The sequence below is a fragment of the Castanea sativa genome, chromosome 5, assembly GCF_040712315.1.
Source record: "Castanea sativa cultivar Marrone di Chiusa Pesio chromosome 5, ASM4071231v1".
NCBI lineage: Eukaryota > Viridiplantae > Streptophyta > Magnoliopsida > Fagales > Fagaceae > Castanea > Castanea sativa.
In genome coordinates this window covers 4,799,395-4,811,453 of record NC_134017.1, presented here as the reverse complement: position 1 = coordinate 4,811,453, position 12,059 = coordinate 4,799,395, and the positions used below count along the sequence as shown (strand labels likewise).

General features: G+C 40.6%; 1 protein-coding gene across 1 annotated transcript; it reads right to left on the bottom strand.

The window, feature by feature from the left end:
* Nucleotides 1-2,115: 2,115 nt before the first annotated feature.
* Nucleotides 2,116-4,622, bottom strand: LOC142634508 (uncharacterized). Its single transcript, XM_075808819.1, has 2 exons — nucleotides 4,504-4,622; nucleotides 2,116-4,392 (listed from the first exon to the last, which is right to left on the bottom strand). The coding sequence occupies exon 2, from the start codon at nucleotides 4,355-4,357 to the stop codon at nucleotides 2,210-2,212; it is 2,148 nt and encodes a 715-aa protein (XP_075664934.1). The 5' UTR covers nucleotides 4,358-4,392; nucleotides 4,504-4,622; the 3' UTR covers nucleotides 2,116-2,209.
* Nucleotides 4,623-12,059: the final 7,437 nt, after the last annotated feature.

The window sequence follows — 12,059 nt, the reverse complement described above, 5'->3', positions numbered from 1 at the left end:
ACAATGTTATTAATTCGATCTGTTTTGTTCTGCCCAAAATGGCCAAAAAATTCTACTCTGATTAGCCAATTGGTATAAATCACTCATCTATTCTATCTTGTTCTAAATTTTAGTCAATTCTAGACAATTCCACTAAATTTTGTCCAGTAGATATAGTAATTTTAGCCAGCATGTAAACAAATCATTCTTTTTTCCTAAACCCAATTTTTTCACAACTTTACTCGTGTATGAAACTTTATCATTATTTTGCATTAAGAATTTGTTATCTTGTTTACTTTACTTAGATGTGACATTTAAATATATATATATATATATATATATATATATATATATATATATGTGCCCACATTGTAATTCCTGAGCTAAATTTGTGATTTTGAAAATCAAATAGTAAATTTATTGTATTGAGTTGATAATCTCCCACTACATTGGGGTTGCGAATCTTCAAGAAAGAATGCATCTCCTTTATCTATAGGAGGGATCTCAAAATATTCAGGCTCAGGGGCGGCTTGATGCATTTGGAGGCCTAAGGCGAAAATTAACATTGAGGCCTTTATATATATATATATATATATATATATATATATATATATATATATATGACTTAAAAAATTTAAATATTACGTAAACTCCATTAGCTTGTTTTATGTACAAAATTATTACTAATTAACATAGATTACGTAAATATTTTTTTTTAGAAAGCCTATAGATACAAAAAAATTTGACAAAACTTTTCACGCCTATTGATGTGGTAGATTAATAGTGGTAAGTAAAATAATGATGTTAGTGGTGGACCTAAGTGAGAACTAGCAAAAGTTTGTCAAATAAACATTTGTGAAAAATGTTGTGAATTTTTTATTTTTTGAGAAGTGCTACATTCACAATATTTTTCACAATAAATACTAGGTGTTAAATTTTTCTAATTCTAATTTAAACCTACTACTAGAATTATTTTTTTACCATTTTATCAAATGAAAGACAAGAAAAAAAGAGAAAAGAAATGCTACATCCACAACATTTTTCACGACATTTTTACAAAAACTTCTAAATAGCAAGTTGTTATAGAACGTTAAAAAAAAAAAACCCTATTAGTTAAATTTTGAGGGCCTTTTTTCTACTTGGGTCTTAGGTGATCGTATCAATTCCATTTACTATATAGCCGGCACTGTTCAGGCTAATCCCAATATTGTCCCTCCCAAAATTTCATTCGCATGTGAACAGCACTTTAACGGGATGGCCATGATTGTCTTGGACCGTGCGTCACAAAGTCCATAATGTTGTGTTTGAACGGGGGATTTGTATGCACAATTAGAAGCATCACAGAATTTTTAGTTTCCATCAGATAAAGTTCTTTATTTGGTTGATGTATGCATGGGATGAAATTTAAAAAATCACGGGGCAACAATACCTGAATTTGAGGATCAAAATGACAAAATCCCAGCTAAAAGTTCCACCAACAGATACGTTATTTCCAAAAAGTTCATAACACCACCACTGCATCATGTAAGGTCTAAGCTTAAACGTGCTCTTGAGCCTTCATTAAATCCTTCATAATCGGCGTGAGGGGGCAAAGGCACCCATCCTTGAAACTTTGAAAGCCCTGAATAGGTAACACTTCGCGGCAATGTTCACCCCTAACAAAGAAGATAGGGAGAAGGTGGGAGTAAGGAGGTTGTCCGTGACTGCTAGTGATGTTGTAGTTATCATCATGGTTGTGTGGTAGTCTGGTACAGGCTTGAGATCAGTCATGGAGGAATAATCAGGACATGAAAGAAAAATAAATAAATAAAATAAAATCCCTGATGTCTGAGCATATTAGTCAATAGAGCTTCAAACCCATGCAATTGTTGATGCCAATGCTTTTTAGTTTTTTGGCTTTGCATTTCAGGGCAATTTTTTGTTAATGTTATGTAGTTTGTATTAGTCTAGTAACAGTAGAGTGAGATTTTCTTTTCTATACTTAAACAATCAAATTGGTAATTAGATGTATTTTTAATTACTGACTGTAAATCACATAATTTTAGATTTTCCATGAGAATATCAATTTCTTCATCCAAAAAATATTAGGGACGCTTTCATATGGAAGATAAATAAGGAAAAATATCAAAACAAAAAATATTGTTAATTATAATATTGTTAAGCATAAGCATCCATTCTTTCAATGCTTTATCCTGAACTTAAAAGCACATAGCATACAATACATGCTTTTTCAATTCACAATCAACTTAGCCCTTGCATGACCCTTCGAAATTTGAAACTGTTCAGTTATACCAAAATGCGCCGAAAGGAGCCAGACATGAGTGATCAGCTCTCCACCTCGAGTGAGCTGTTGAGCATGATGGTTCCATCGACACTTATTGGCAGCATAACAGAGCATTTCCACCCATACATGACTTACCAATTCCCACTTCTTTTCAATCTCGAGGTGTTGCAAAGATTCAGCAAGTCGACATCCTTCAAATAACACTGACTTGCTTCTATCTCCTTTCACTTGAGATGGAGGAACTTCAGTGCTCACTTTAAGTAAACTTATGCGAGCACGATCTCCAACACACACTGATTTTCTCTCTTGAAAAAATTCAATGGCCTCAGCACATGTGTCTTGGAACCTGATTTGTCCAATTCCATTGGGAAGCATGAAAGGACGCATGACTAGAAGATATAACATATAGTCTGATAACAACTTGCTGGCTTCACAATTTGGAATTTTAACAGAGTTTGGGGATGTGTTCCAATCATCATGATAACAAAGGTTTGTTGCAATATGCCAAAGAAGAATGCTTTGGTCAAATTCTTCCTCAACGCTCTGTTCGATTGTTGTACGGTTTTCTTTACTGAGTTCAAAATGGCATTTTGCATTTTGAAGAAACGGATGGAATTCTACCTCAACGCTCTCCTCCTTTGTTTTACTTTTTTCTTTCTTAATGCAATCCTGGCATTTTGCATTTTTAAGAACCCGGTCACCCCTACAAGCACATAAGTCCTTGCAAGCTTTGAGATCTTTGGCGAACTCTGATTTTTTTTGAAGCTGCTCAAATATCAAGTTCTTCAAAACCATAGAAACTTCCGCAGAATCTTGGTATCGAAGCTTCTCTAGCAACTCAGACATGCAAAAGAACTTATGGATAAAACTATACTTAGTTGGCTTCTCTTTAAGACAATATTGTATTAGATTGTATTGTCCCATGGTATTGGACCACCTCTTGTTTCTGTACAACGGAATTGATGAAATGGTTGTATACAAGAAATCCACCACAGAATTTTTGTGCTTACTCAGCCAAAGCAATGTCCAGTCTGAGGTAACAAGTAATAGCACTGCATATATCTCTAAGAAGATTGCTCCAACCAGCAATACATGAGTGATAATTATGTCCGCTGTTGAGAAGGCGTGCTTATCCATGATCAAAAATACCAAAAGCACAACCACGGTGGAAGAGGAACTAATGAGACGTAGAAGACAACCCTTTAGAGAATAAACCAGGAAAGCCTTGGTAAAAAACACGTCAAACATGAATCCGAGCTCAACCTCAATCACCTTGAAAGCTTCTTCACAAGATGCTTTCTGAAAGAATAATTGGCTGTTCACCTTATCTTGGATGCTTAGGATCAGATCTGCAAATAGTTGCTTGAAAGTCTTGAAAAACATGTAGGCATCTTGTAGTGTGGCAGCATCTGGAATCATGACATTTTCTGGGGCTGTTAAGGAGATATCCCCTACAACCTGAGCTTCACTGAACTTACCAGCTTTAACGTCAAACCCCTCCTCTTTCTTTGAGCGGTATTCTTCCATGTATCTTGCATAATTAGGACCCGGATCAGGAGGAGGAAGCATGGATGCTTTAAAATTTGCACTGCTCGCAGACCTCAGAACCCAAACTCTCTCCCATATCTTGATTATCCCTGGAATAAACATTGGAATTGCCAGAAAATTCAGAGCAGCTCTTGTCCAGGCTCTGAGGAAGACATAGACAGCCACTCCCACCTGGATAGCTAGCGTTAGAGAGTGCCTCCGCCACAACTCATTGTCTTCCAAGGAGTACGCGGTAATGGTGTCTGGACCACCAAGGTGCAGCAGAAAAAATGGAGCCCAAAATGCCGTTATCACAAACTTCGGGTCTATTTTATTGTCTCCAATACTTCCGGCATTGTTGGACAGTACACTCAGTGAGACTGTCGCAGACCAGTCTGCAGACAGGTAAGCGATCCACATAATGATACTGAGCTTGTCACTGGTCCAATACTTCCTCTTATTTCCCATTACAAAAAGGATGATTTGTAAGCTAAGGCTAACTAAAACCAAAGCCTGAATCTCTCTTTCCTCCAAAAATGTTCTGAGTCTTGGTGGGAAAATCTCCATAACCTTTCTCTTTCTTGTGGAGATCAAACGGCAATCTACGGAAGAAAGACACAGATGCATTAATTTGTCACTAACGTACTATGTAGCATATATAACAGAACATGATAATCAATGACAAAATGCACAAATGATGAATAGGCTATTACCTTATCAAAGCTCTATCTGACCTCTACAAGTAACGGTGCTCAGCAGTTCCAAATTAAACTAACATGAAAGCTTATACGGGTTTTCAATTATATCGTGGCGGAGCAAGAAATTTTTACTTTTGGGGGCCGAAATATTGTATTGATAAATGATAAGGATAAACGATAAGTAAAGTCTTCAAAAACTAGAGTTCTTGGCGATCACTTTTAAATGAGAGAATTTTTTCTTCTAAAAAAAAGAGACAATTTTTTTATATTTAAAAATTAATTAAATGATATTTCTTTAACTTGAGATTTTTTTCATTTACTATTTTTTTTTTTTTTTACTTTTTTATGTGTAAAATTATTAATTAAGTTTTTGTAATTTCAAGTTTTGTTAACATTTTATTTTTAATTAACAATATGGGTAATCAATCAATATTTTTAATATTTCTTGTGACATAATAGATCTTAAATAGAATTTTATCAAAACTTGTTGCAGTGCTCTTGAATTTGCTTTGGATCCGAATTTCATTACCTAGTGACGCGATGCAAGTTTTGTGTCTTATGCTTTAGCTCGTTATGCTAGACATATTTCTTCTGATATTTTCTAGATTGAGGACTCTCCTCCCATGCTACAAAGGTTTTGTTTTACAATTTGGCTCATTTGTAGTTATAGATGATTTTAGGGTTATATTTTCTATGTAATTGGCTAATCCTTTGACAAAACGCACTTTACTTGTAAGTTGTGTAGATCTATGTTGGGTTTGATACATATCAAGTGGTTGTATTAAAGGCATGAAGATTAATCCACGAAACAAGTGGAGAAAAGCTCTTTTACTGAAGCTTGACACAAGCTCGATTTATTGAGCTTTATGAATTTTAAAATTTCTAGATCTGCATTTTGGACCATGCTGAAGTATTTATTTAGGGTTTCTTTTCTCATAACCTTAAACATATATAAGGGTTATTTTAAGAGCCATTGCACACGAATACAAAGACCAAGAGTTTATTTTTCCCTATGAGGAGCTACTGTGTTTGTACGTCATAGGTTTTTGTAACCAAGTGCTTTTTGGTCTTCATTATTGATGAAGTGAAGAACTTTATAGCCAACAACAACCATTCAATTAGCTGGAGTTAGTCACGTACTGGAATCCGTGCAAAGGAGTTAATCATAGATTGGAGATTTGTGTAACAAAGGAAAGAAGGCTACTACAAGATCAAGTCCAATTAGGCATTGGAGCAAAAGTTCAACTATAGGTTAATATTTCAAGATAGGCCAGGGTAGTGGTAAGATTCTTTATACTGGTAACCGCTTGATTGTTGATTAGTAGATTATTAGGAGTGATAACCTTAAATTCATCTAGTGGGGTTCTTGCCTTGCGAAAGGTTTTCCCTATCTGTTAACAAATCACCGTATCAAATTTATTTTCCACTGCATTTAGTATTTTTGGTGATTTGTTGGTGCCTCTATGATTTACATGCAATTTAACCTAATTAATCAACTTGGGTAATTGAATTAATTAACCGGGGTTAAGCTATCTTAACCCAACAAATGATAATTTGGTTTGTTTTCAACACACACACAAAAAAAAAAAAAATTCAATTTTCATTATGCAGATGCAAGTATAACAGATATTTGTTAGTAGAATTTATTTATCACATGACAGATGATCTAAAGAAGATGGGTCGTCTATAGTGGACGGATAACGCTCCGGACGGATACTGAGGTCGATGGTGGCAAATATGCCACGTGGCAATGACATGGCTTACTTGGCCCCCAAGGAAATTTCAAATAACAATAACTTGTGTTCCACGATTAACCCTAGTAAATAGAACCCCTATATGGAAAGGGTCCCTTAAATTATACACATTTATGAGGATCTTCTTTACAAGGAAATATCTCTCTTTGCCATTGCACCAAGGTCGGTTCCCCACTACTTTAAAAAGGCCAAAACCTTCAGAAAATGAGGTACGCATAACTCATCCCAGCTCTGGCACTCTAGAGTTGTGACAATTTCTCTAACTTAACCTTCGGAGGGTATTAGGCCAGTACCACACCGGTACTCTCTTGAGGTCTTTTCCTTTTTCTTGGTGTTGTGCAGGTGTTGTTTCGGGTACGTGAGGATTTTGCATCTTACTGACGATTTTCAGCATCATCAGTTGGAAGAGTAGGTAAGCCGTGTTGCTGCTTCCTGGGTAAAAAGGTTGCATGATGCTTACTCGCTCGATGGCAACAAACACCAACAACCAAGGAGATGAACCACGTACCGCGGTCCATGACTTGGAAGAGCAACAGTGCCAAAGGGACGCCGAGCCCCGAGACCAAGAGGGGGAGCAAAAAAGCAATAGCCTTCAACGCAACAACACCAGACAGAATCGAGAAGGGCCGGAAGGCAGTAATGTCATGAATAGACTGATGGCCAAGGATATCGCCCCACCAAACCTGGTCGCAAGTATGTAGATGATGAGGGAGCAAATGGACCTGATGATGAATGCCCTCAAAGGGTGGGGTGTCAAGCGATCTCGACGAACTGGTGCACTGGACAGATTCACCCTTCACCGCACCTGTTACTTCGTTCCCTCTACTGCCAAAGTTTCGTATGCAGCAGATAGAGGCCTATGACGAGTCAAAGGACCCGTTAGACCATCTGGAGACGTTCAAGACCCTCATGCATTTTCAGGGCATAGCGGACGAAATCATGTGCAGGGCCTTTCCCACTACACTGAGGGGTCCTACAAAGGTATGGTTTAGCAGTCTAACACCAAACTTCATCAGTACCTTCAAGGAATTGAACGCCCAGTTTGCCTCACACTTTATTAGGGGACATAGATATAAGAAGTCAACCGCATGCCTAATGAACATTAAGCAATGAGAGGACAAAACGCTAAGGTCTTACATCACCCGTTTTAACAAGGAGACACTCTTGATTGATGAAGCTGACAATAAGATACACGTGATGTCGGATGGGTAAGTTTTTGTTTTCTCTATACAAGAACGATCCAAAGATTATGTCAGATGTGCTTTACAGGGCTACCAAATACATGAATGCGGAAGACGCGTTACTTGTGCAAGAAGAAAAGCCTAGAAAGAGAGAAAGGCAGGAATGAGCAAGATAGGAGAGAGGATGGAAGGCCATGAGGATGGGAGACAGGCGAGAGGATAAACGCTCCAAGACCCCAGCGGTAAGGTTCGCAAATTTCACTCCGCTGAACGTTCCGATCGACCAGGTACTAATGCAGATAAAGGACGAAGGATGATTGACGTTTCCTAGCAAGTTGAAAGGTGATCCCAACAAGAGGTCCAGGGACAAGTATTGCCACTTCCATCACGACCATGGCCATAATACTTCCAAATGCTACGATTTGAAGCAGCTGATAGAAGTCCTAATCAGGCAGGGGAAATTGCAGAGGTTCGTAAGCAAAGAGAAGACGGACCAGCCGCAAGAGCAGGGCCCCCGGAGGGAAAACGAGCGCCCCAACCCACCCATCGAGGATATAAGGATGATTGTAGGGGGCACAACAACTTCCTGTTCAACTAGGAAGGCACGCAAGACCTACCTCCGAATGGTTCAGAACGTCCAGCTGACAAGATTGGTCTCGAAGATGGCGCGCATTGACAACTCTGTAATTGAATTCTCGGAAAAGGACGCTTGACGTCTACATTAGCCGCATGACAATGCACTGGTTGTAAGTATACGAATCGTTGACTATAATACCCACAGGGTCTTGGTAGACAATGGCAGCTCTGCCGATATACTCTACTACCCCATATTTCAGTAGATGAGGATTGGGAGGGAACGGTTAATCCTAACCGATGCACCACTCGTTGGGTTTAGAGGAACAAGAGTGTACTCGTTGGGCACGGTCAACTTGCCCGTCACAGTTGGCGATTACCCCTAGCAGATCGCCAAGGATGTCACGTTCCTGGTAATAGACTATTCGTCTGCTTACAATGCCATTCTAGGATGCCCTAACTTCAACTCATGGAAGGCTGTGGCATCCACTTACCACCTAATGATCAAGTTCCCACCGAGTACGGGGTAGAAGAAGTACAGGGAGATCAGGTTGCTGTGCGTAAATGTTATATCGCCATGCTAGAGATGAAGGATCATTTACCAGCAATGTGCATTGAGGAACAACAGACGGTGGCAGAGCCAGTAGAAAGGATAGAAGAGGTGCTCCTTGGCTACTCTAAGCCTGAGTAGACAACAAAAATAGGTGCTCTTGCAAACCCACTGGTACGTCAAGCCCTAATATCATTCCTAAGAGAGAACCAGGACGTCTTCACTTAAAACCATGCAAACATGCCCGAAATCGACCCCTCGGTTATTGTCCACAAGTTGAACGTATTGCCCTCTTTCTCTCTCATCTGCCAAAAGAAATGGGTGTTCGCTTAAGAACGGGACTGGGCCATTGCAGAAGAAGTTCGCAAACTACAAGGGGCAAAATTTATACAGGAAGTATACTACCCTGACTGAGTGGCCAACGTGGTGATGGTTAAGAAAGCCAATGGAAGGTGGATGATGTGTGTGGATTTCACAGATCTAAACAGGGTGTGCCCCAAGGACAGCTACCCACTCCCAAGGGTTGATATCTTAGTGGAGTCAATGACAAGACACCAATTGTTGAGCTTTATGGACGCATTCTCTAGGTACAACCAAATAAAGCTTGACGAAACTGACCAGGAGAATACTTCTTTCGTCATAAGCCAGGGTCTCTTCTGCTATAAGGTGATGTCGTTCAGCCTCAAAAACGCCAACGTAACGTATCAAAGGCTTATGAACAAGATGCTTACGTACTAGATTGGAAGGAACGTCGAGGTGTACGTAGACGACATGCTGGTTAAAAGCATAAGGGAGGACGACCACCTGGATGACGTAAAGGAGACTTTCAAGACCCTCAGGCACTATAACATGAAGCTAAATCCGAGCAAATGCACGTTCGGAGTAACGACAGAGAAGTTCTTGGGGTTCATGGTATCCCAAAGGGGTATTGAAGCCAACCCGAACAAGGTACGGGCTATCATGGAGTTAGCTCCACCAAAAACCACCAAGAAAATTCTGAGTTTGAATGGAAAGATTGCTGCGTTGAACAGATTTGTTTTGAGGGCGATGGATAAATGTCTTCCCTTCTTCCACATATTAAAAAGGGCCTTTGAATGAACGACCGAATGCCAACGAGCGTTTGAAGATCTTAAGGCATACCTGTCTTCCCCACCTCTGCTAAGCCCACCCAAACCAGGAGAAGAGTTATTCCTCTACTTAGCCATCTCCTCAACAGCCGTCAGTGCAGCTCTAGTGAGGGAAGAGGACGGAGCCCAGAGACCCGTATACTTCACAAGCCAAGTGTTTCGAGGGGCAAAAGAGAGGTACCCCCTATGGAGAAACTCGCCTTCGCATTGGTAACTGCAGTGCACAAGCTCAACCCATACTTTCAGGCCCATAATGTAGTTGTCTTGACAAAAAAACCCTTGAGGAGAGCGATGAGCAGTCTAGAGTCGGTTGGGCAGGTGGCGCTATAGGCGATCGAGATGAGTAAGTTTGACATACAGTATTGTCTGCATACAGCCATAAAAGGGCAAGTTCACACACGAAGAGCAAGGGATGGAAGGGAATTCCCAGTGGACGATCCATACGGACGGGTTGGCAAACAAACATTCAGGAGGAGCTGGAATAGTGCTTTACAGCCCAGAAGGGGATGAGGTTGATTGCATGGTTCGACTAGACTTCCCAATAACAAACAATGAGGCCGAATACGAAGCTTTGATAGCAGGATTGGATCTCGCGTGAGTAACAGGGCCTCGGGTGCGATAGTTCACTGTAACTCCTAAGTAGTCACAAGCCAGATTAATGGTGGTCACGAATTTAGGGGAGAACGGATGAAGGAGTACCTCGAACAGGTGAAGAATTGAATGCAGTACCTCAATGCCAAATTTGTTCAAATCCCGAGGAAGGAGAATGAGCGAACCGACCGCTTTGCCAAGACAGCGTCAGCCAATGACATGACTTTCCCCAGTCAGGTACTTTTCTTTGTCCAGAACTCACCAGTAATAAATACAGTCAGTGTGCAAGAGATAGGTATTGAGGACAACTGGACGACACAAATTATCTCCTACCTAAAGGACAGTGTATTGCCTAATAACAATGAAGCTGCGAGGAAGTTGAGAGTCTACGCTGCACGATTCGTGCTTATCATAGATGTTGTATATTAAAGGGGCTTCTCCCTCCCCTATCTGAGATGCCTTGTCCCTGAGGAAGCGAACTATGTCATGAGAGAAGTCCACGAAGGTGTGTGTGGGAATCTCTCAGGATCACGATCCTTAGTTCATAAGCTAATCAGGGCCGAATACTACTGGCCCACCATGCAGAAGGATGCCCAAGCGTACGTTAGGAAATGTGACAAATGTCAGAGGTTTGGAAATCTCATAAGGCAGCCAATGGAGGACCTCACCCCGATGACAGCCCCGTGGCCCTTTGCTCAATGAGGGCTCAATATCATGGGACCATTTCCTATAGCAGTCAGGCAGCTGAAATTCCTTCTGGTCGGCATAGGCTACTTCACCAAATGGGTGGAGGCCGAAGCCCTAGCTACCATCATGGAACATTGTTTGCAGGTATGAAATACCAAGGGTCCTAGTCTCAAACAACGGGAAGTAGTTTGATAACGACGCATTCAGGGATTTCTACTCGCAACTTCGGATCAAGAACCACTATTCCTCACCCGCACACCCTTAGGCCAACGGACAAGTTGAGGTCACGAACCGATCCTTGCTAAAAATCATCAAAACTTGGCTTGAGGGGGCAAAAGGTATCTGGCCAGAAAATTTGCCAAGCGTACTATGGGCGTACAGGATGACGACAAGGACATATACAAGAGAAACACCATTTTGACTTGCGTATGGCAGAGAGGCGATCATCCCAACTGAGGTAGACCTCACAAGCTACCGAGTAGCGAACTATGACGAGGAGAAAAATGATGAGGCGGTGCACCTACAGCTCGACATGGTAGATGAGGTCAGAGCGATGACTGAACAAAGGTTAGCGCGATACCAAAACCTCATGGATAGGAACTACAACTCCAGGGTGAAACGCAGGGACTTCCAGAAAGGAGATCTCGTCTTGAGGAAAGTAATGGGGGCAATCAAAGATCCCTCTCATGGGAAGTTAGGGCCCAATTGGGAGGGACCGTACAAAATCACATCATGGCATAGGAAAGGCACTACTACCTTGAGACATTGGACAAAAAAAAGGCTCTAGCATCCCTGGAACGCAGAACACCTGAAGAAGTACTACCAGTAGATAAAGGCGCGGGCAACGACACTTCTCATCTTTAGTTTATTTTTCAATTTATAACTTTTGTTTTTATTGTTATCGTCTACAGTATTTTTTTGGGCCCAAAGGGCGATTTTTTATTTTTCATGGACAAGATTTTACTTATCACAATAAGAGGATTTTATTCAGAATATATCGTGTTTTTCCAGCCCTAATCTACAAGTACACAAACTGGATAGATCATCCTATGAAGGATGAAACTTATTCTACAAATCCATAAACTGGACAGATAGTCCTATGAAAGAT